Genomic DNA, 7,164 nt, shown 5'->3' with positions numbered 1-7,164 from the left:
GGGTGGAAATAAAGTGCTTGGGGGGCTGCAGACCCCAAGATAGGGGGTGCAGAGCCTGGAAGGGGGGTTGTCAAGTACCTGGGAGGGGCTGGAGACCCTGAGATATGGGGTGCAAAGCCTGAGTGGGGCAGAGTAAAGTGCTTGGGGGGCTGCAGACCCCGAGAGAGGGGGTGCACAGCCTGGGGGGGGCGTGTCAAGTACCTGGGGGGGCTGCAAATCCCAGGACAGGGGTGTAAAGCCTGGGGGGGGGGGCGGAAATAAAGTGCTTGGGGGGCTGCAGACCCCGAGAGAGGGGGTGCACAGCCTGGAGATGTGGGGGTGTTAAGTCCCTGGGGGGGGGCTGGTCCTCCCAGTGCAGGAGGCGGCTGCACTTTGGTGCCTTTGTCACCTTAACACATATTTACTTTCTTCCCCCCGCTTTATTGCACCAACCGTCACAGCGCTGTGCCCAGAGCCACCAGTGCTCCAGACTAACTGGGGGGGGGTTCTGGGTGATGGTTTTAGGGCCTTATTTTTTCCTGCCTGGATACAGGAGCAGCTCCCAGCTGAGAAGGGAGCTGGGATGTGGGTGGGAAACCCTCCCTGGTGCCCTGGGGGTGCTCAGCTCCCCCTCAAAGACCACTGGGAGAGGGTCTTGGCATGTATAAATGACACGTTTTAAACCATTTGGGTGTCGGGGTGCCATGAGGGTGAAATTCCACACACCATCCCCCCATAAATGACACGTTTTAAACCATTTGGGTGTTGGGGTTCCATGAAGGTGAAATTCCACACACCCCCCCTGGGGTTGCATCAGGGTTTAGGTGAAGGGAGGGATCCCATCGCCCTGCCCACGGAGTGGTTTTGCAACAGCCACGTGTTCCCCAGGGACCGTGCCAGGGCTTCACCTCCGTCCCGTGACCGGCACGGTGGGACCCCTGCCCACCCCCCCTGATGCCACCCATCTCCCCCAGTGGGGGCTGGCCACTGTGGGGCCGGGATGGACCCATCCCTGCCTGCAGCCTTGGGCACCAAAGGGGTCTGGAGCCAGCAATCGAGAGATTTATGGCTGCTGTGACCTTGTGAAATTGCTGAGTCAGATGAAGTCAGGGGTTTTTGTTTTGTTGTGGGTTTTTGGTTTTGGTTTTTTTGCTGCATTCCCTGTGAAATTGCTGAGTCAGATGAAGTCAGGGTTTTTTGTTTTGTTGTGGGTTTTTGTTTTTGGTTTTTTTTGCTGCATTCCCTGTGTGTTTGGTTTTTTTTTAAAAAAAAGCATGGGTTCCCAAAGCTTGGAAGCCCTCATGCCACAGCCGTGGCCCTGTCCCGATGCGAGGACGGTCCCCGGGGCTGCGGCGAGGGGGAGCAGCTGGTCCTGGGCTGGGATGGTCTCGCTTCTCCACGTCCTCCTCCCGCAGGAAGGGTGCGATATCCCCCGCTTCCCGAGGGCAGGGACGCTGGCCCCGGGGGCCGCAGCCTTGCCAAGCCTTGCCGAGTCTCGGCGGCGGAAGGTTTTTGGATCTGCCAGCCCTTTTTGGGGTGTTTGTCGCAAACCTGCACACCCTGTGCTGTCCCCCCAACGCTGTCCCTCCGGGGCTCTGCTGCCTTCTCAGCTGGAAGAGGGGGGCTGCCTGGTCTTTGGACTTCGTTCCTTCCTGTCCCTTAATTTTTTCCAAGTGCAGGGAGGGGACGATCCTCCCTCCCTCCCTCCCCAAGGACACGGAAGGCTGGCCTGGCCTGTCCCCACCTCCCCAGCAAAGGCCGGGCCCGCTGCCAGCCGTGGGGCCACGGGGGGTGTTATCGGGGCTGGGCCACCTCCAGGACCCATCCCTGTGTGCGTGTGTGTGTCTGTCCCCACCCCCCTCTCTCCCTGGGGGCAGCACGATTATGGGGGGGGCACGCCTGCCCTGTGCCATGCCGATAGCGTGGCGGGAGGTGGGACGCCTGTCCTCTCACCGGCAGAGCTGGGATGCTGGGGGGGGCTCCCTGAGGAGCCATCGCTCATCCCCAAGTAGGGACCCCCCCCTGGAGTACCCCCAACATCCCTCTGTTATTTGTTGTAGGGGGCCAGCACCATGGATGAGGAGACGTTGCCGAGCCCCAGCCGGGGCATCACGCCGCTGCAGCAGATGCTGGCCTCGGGGACGGGGGCCATCCTCACCTCCCTCTTCGGTGAGGATCATGGGGAGCAAGGGGGAGGCGAGGGGGGGGCTGGCATGGTTTGGCATGGCTAAAGGATGATGTCGTTTCAGTGACTCCACTGGACGTGGTGAAGATCCGCCTGCAGGCCCAGAGGACCCCCTTCTCCAAAGGTAACCCCGCTCAGGGCAGGGTGAGGGGGGGGGGTCTCTCTCCAGCCCCCCACCCCGCCCCAGGTCAGCCAGCGAGCAGCCCACATGGGTGTCTTGTTTGGCAGAGCTGGTGGCGGGGATTTCTCGGCTCCCGAGCGTGGGGCCATCACGAGGTGGCAGGTTACCATGGGCCCCTTGTCCTGACGGGCTCGGGGGGCCCCGCCGGGGGGAGCCAGGCTGATGCTTGGCTCCGTCCTCCCCCCTCCACAGCCCTGTGGGGACGCTGAGAGGGGTCAGCGCTGTGCCTGGCAGCCCCCTGCCCGCTGGGGAGCGGGGCACAAGGGCTCAGCCCCCTCTGGCTGCTCACTCCTTCCCCTCCTGCCTTGTGCCTCTCTCCCCGCTGCTCCCCACAGCTCCCATGGGGCAGGAGAGACCCCGTATGTTCTGTCCCCCCCCTGCCTGTCCCCCTCCCTGTGGGGTCAGCAGGCTGGGACTGGTTTGGTGACAGTTGGGACTGCTTTGGGAAGTGGCTGTGGAGACATCCAGTCCCTTCACCCATGGAGATCTCCCGCTGCCCGGCTCAGAGCTGTGGCACACGCGTGTGCCCCAGCCTGAGGAAGTGGCATGTCCCCCCTGTCATCGCTCAGCATGTCCCCGTTGTGTGTTTCAGCGTTGTCAGCACGGGCTGTGCCCTGGGGCACTCAGCAAGCCACATGTGAGTATGCCCAGGGGCTCCGGGCAGCTCCTGATGCTGGTGGCTTTGCTTTCCCAAGCTTTGACCTTGGTTTGTCTCCCCGCTGGTGGCAGCTTGGGCTCCTCCAGCTGAGGGGACATCCCTCTGGCATGGGGACTGCCATCGTCCCCAGCCCCACAGCTCCTTCTGCAGCCCTGCTTTGGGGCTGGCTGTGCAACACCCCCAAGGGTTATCCTGGGGGTCTTGTGCAACAAGCGTGCCTCTCTGTACTTCTCCTCTCCTTGCCCTATCTTGTCACTCTGTCCTGTCATTACGTCAAAGTCCCCTTGGATCTCTGCTGTCCTGCTTGCTCCCCGCTGCTCGGTGTCCCTGTGCCTGGCCCGAGAGCACGGTGGGGGTGTCACACTGGATCCCTGTGATGGCTCCCCACCGTGCCGGGGCAGCAGAGCTGTCACCGAGCGAGGCATAAACCTCTCCTGCTGCTGGCAATGGCTCCTGCCGTGCCCCTGTCCCCACAGTGGGGCTGGATGCCCCCCACCCCATGGGTCAGACCCTTGCTGGAGGGTTATCCCTCTCCTGGCCTTGGCTTGGGGCTGGTCCCCTCCGGGCTCAGGCGTTGAGGGTTTGGCTTTCTCCTGGAAGAGATGGTGGTTTTGGGGATCCAATGGGGCCGGGCACGGGGCAGAGGGGAAGGGGTCTCCTGTCTAACGGTGATGCTGTTGCCTCCCACCCCCCAGGGAAGTGTTTCCTCTACTGCAACGGCCTCATGGACCATCTCTACGTCTGCCAGAACGGCAATGGCTGCACTGCCTGGTACAAGGCCCCCACCCGCTTCAGCGGCACGCTGGTAGGGGCTGTGGGCATGGGCAGGGTGGGCAGGGGCCTCCCTGTTCCAGGGGAGGGGGTCAGGGTGTTTGCTGGGGGGGTTTGCCCATCTTCCCCCTCTAACCCTTCTCCCTGGTGCTCCCCTCCCTCCCCAGGATGCCTTCGTGAAGATCACACGCTACGAGGGCATCAGGTCTCTGTGGAGCGGGTTGCCCCCCACCCTGTGAGTTTGGACCCTGATTGGGGGGGATGTCTGGGTGCTAACGGCTGCCTGGGCACGTGGGCATCCACCCCAGGGAGGACACGTGTGCCACTAACACCCCTCCTCCTTGGCAGGGTCATGGCTGTGCCGGCCACCGTCATTTATTTCACCACCTACGACCAGCTCCGGGACTACCTGCAGGCTCGGACCGGGAGCCAGGGCCCCCACATCCCCTTGCTGGCCGGGGCACTTGCCAGGAGTGAGTACCCCTCCTCTCCGGGGGTCCCTTTGTGCCCACCCTGTGTCCCCGCAGGACAGCACAGCGTGTCTCTTGGCCGTTGGTGCCCACGTTTGGCGCCTGGCTCTCCTTGGCACGGCGCTCGGACGGCTCCGGGGCGGTTGCCGGAGCGGATGGCGCTGATGCCCGGTGTCCCCTCCGTTGCAGTGGGCGCCGTGACGGTCATCAGCCCCCTGGAACTCATCCGCACCAAGATGCAGTCGCAGCAGCTCAGCTACCGGGAGCTGGGACTCTGCATCCGGTCGGCGGTGGCTCAGGACGGCTGGTTGTCCCTCTGGAGGGGCTGGGGACCCACCGTGCTGCGCGATGTCCCCTTCTCGGGTATGGCTGTTTTGGGGACGGGGTGGCACTGGGAGATGTGGGGGGATGAACACGGGGCAGGGCAGCCCTGTGCGTGGTGAGGTTGGTGTGTCCAGGGTTCCTCGTAGCACTGGTGTTTCTTATCTCCTCCCAGCTCTTTACTGGTTTAACTACGAGCTGGTGAGGGAATGGTTCTGCAGACAGACCTGCCTGGAGGAGGCCACGTTCATGATCAGCTTCGCCTCCGGGGCCATCTCCGGGACAGTGAGTTTGGGGTCTGCACCATGCAGGGGCTCGCTCGGCTGTCAGTGGTGGGGAATGTCCATTACCATCTGGATACTGTGTCCAGCTTTGGAGTCCTCAACACAGGAAGGTCATGGACCTGTTGGAGCGGGTCCAGCGGAGGGCCACGAAGATGCTCAGAGGGATGGAGCCCCTCTGCTGTGAGGACAGGCTGAGAGAGCTGGGGGGGTTCAGCCTGGAGAAGAGAAGGCTCCAGGGAGACCTTAGAGCAGCCTGCCAGTACCTGAAGGGGGCTCCAGGAGAGCTGGGGAGGGACTCTTTGTCAGGAAGGGTAGTGACAGGACAAGGGGTAATGATTTTAAATTGGAAGAGGGGAGATTTAGATTAGATATTAGGAAGAAATTATTTAGTGTGAGGGTGGTGAGACACTGGCCCAGGTTGGCCAGAGAAGCTGTGGCTGCACCATCCCTGGAGGGGTTCAAGGCCAGGCTGGAGGGGGCTTGGAGCAACCTGGTCTGGTGGGAGGTGTCCCTGCCCAGGGCAGGGGGCTTGGAACGAGATGATCTCCAAGATCCCTTCCAACTCTAACCATTCTATGGGGAGTAAGGGATGGGGCTGGGAGGTGACAGCAGAGCTGGCACTGGGCAGGGAAGGTGAGGACCCAGCTCACTGCCCGGCTGCTGACCCGCAGGTGGCTGCGGTGCTGACCCTGCCCTTCGACGTGGTCAAGACCCGGCGGCAGATCGAGCTGGGAGACAGCGAAGTGCACCCAGGTGAGGGGCTGGGCTCCAGGGGTGGGGGGCACAGCTGGGGCTCCCCAGTGGTACCTGGGCACCCCTAGACCCTCACCCGCTCCCCTCTCCCCGCAGCCGCAGCCCCCAAGCCTTCCTCCACCTGGCTCATCATGCGGCGCATCCGTGCTGAGTCCGGCACCCGGGGGCTGTTTGCAGGTAAGGCTGTGCCCCCCCACCCCGGGCTGTGGGGTACGGGGGTGCCCTGGTGTCACCCGGGGGCTAACGGGGGGGTCCATCCTTTGCAGGCTTCTTGCCCCGTGTCATTAAGGTGGCCCCCGCCTGCGCCATCATGATCAGCACCTACGAATTTGGCAAAACCTTCTTCCAGAAGCTGAACCAGGAGCGGCGGCTGCCTGGGTTGTGAGCCCGGGGCTAGGGCAGGGCTGGATGTGGCTGGTGGCCCTCGAGGGGGGTCGGGGGGGGGGCACCCTGCCAACCCCCATTCCCCCACGAGGCTCCCTGGGAGCAGCGACCCGCACTCGGTTCTGCAAAGCCCAAGTGCCTTCGTGCCGCGCTCTGCCTCCCCCCTGCCTGCACCCTGAGGCTGGGGCCCTCTCCATCCCCAGCCCCACTGGGGGACATCTGTGCCTGCTGCTGTGACACTGGAGGGGGGGAACGGGACATGGAATTCCCCCTCCTCATCCCTTGAGGCCAGAACAGATGCTGCTGCTGGATTCATGGACGCTCTGGCGATATTGGGGTGCCCCGGGAGACTCTGCAGAGCAGGAGATGGGAGCTGGGGCTCGGTCAAGGACCAAACCCTCAGAGGGGGGGACTTCTCTGCGTTGCCTCCTTGGGGCCCCCCCAGCCCCTTCTTGCCATCAGTCACACACAGCATCCCCTTGCCAGCGCTGCGTGGCACGGGGACACGTCAGGACCCTCTCCCTTCCTCTGGACCTCTCCCACCCTGGGTGTCCCTATCCCCTGCCAGACCCTGGGCTTGGACCCTGCGTGGAGGACAGACCTTGCTGCTGCTTGGGGGGCAGGGGGGGGCACAGGAGTTCTGGCAACAAACCTCTACCTGTGCCCCATCCCTTCACCGCGAGGACCTGCCCCAGCCCTGTGCCCAGTGTGGGCACTGCCCCAGCTCACTCCGGGACTCCAGGGGGACATTTCTCTTATTTTCTTATAAATAAAAGAAAAAATATTGTTTGTCTCTTCGGGCAAGGATGCCCTTCTCCCTGCGTGCGGGAGCTGTGGAGGACATCCCCACAGGGGACAGCTGTGTCCTTGCTGCATGGGCACCTGGGTGCCCACCAGGTCCTTGCTGGGGTTTTACTGGGGGTGACAGACCCCAGGACCCCCCTGTTGCCCCCAGCAGCCACCCCCTGTGGATGGGGCAGGGGGTGCCCCATCCTTGGGTGACCTGCTGTGTCCCCAGGGTGCTCTCCCTGCCCTGGTGATCTTGGGGGGGTTGGAGGAGGCTCATTAGACACCCCCTCCCTCCCCCCCCAGCATCCCTGCCTGGGACAGGGTTTCATGAGTGGGGGCACAAGGGGTCTTTTCACCCCTTTTTCTCTCTCCTGCCTGGTGGGGAGGGG

At 63.3% G+C, this 7,164-nt stretch overlaps 1 protein-coding gene across 2 annotated transcripts; it reads left to right on the top strand.

Moving 5' to 3' along the window:
• Positions 1-1,851: 1,851 nt before the first annotated feature.
• SLC25A39 (solute carrier family 25 member 39) lies at positions 1,852-6,790 on the top strand. 2 transcript variants are annotated; one of them, XM_014956570.1, is made up of 12 exons: positions 1,852-1,911; positions 2,040-2,148; positions 2,229-2,288; positions 2,938-2,982; positions 3,699-3,808; positions 3,942-4,009; positions 4,123-4,247; positions 4,434-4,607; positions 4,741-4,850; positions 5,521-5,602; positions 5,699-5,779; positions 5,869-6,790. In XM_014956570.1, exons 1-12 carry the CDS (start codon positions 1,864-1,866, stop codon positions 5,985-5,987), a joined length of 1,131 nt encoding a protein of 376 aa, XP_014812056.1. In that variant the 5' UTR covers positions 1,852-1,863; the 3' UTR covers positions 5,988-6,790. The 2 variants fall into 2 exon arrangements, with proteins under 2 accessions (XP_014812056.1, XP_014812057.1); XM_014956571.1 differs by lacking the exon at positions 2,938-2,982.
• The last annotated feature ends 374 nt before the right edge of the window (positions 6,791-7,164 follow it).

Source organism: Calidris pugnax, unplaced genomic scaffold (assembly GCF_001431845.1).
Source record: "Calidris pugnax isolate Ruff unplaced genomic scaffold, ASM143184v1 scaffold167, whole genome shotgun sequence".
In the NCBI taxonomy this organism is placed as follows: domain Eukaryota; kingdom Metazoa; phylum Chordata; class Aves; order Charadriiformes; family Scolopacidae; genus Calidris; species Calidris pugnax.
Note: the sequence above shows the minus strand (reverse complement) of the source record. Positions and strands in the feature narration are given on the sequence as shown.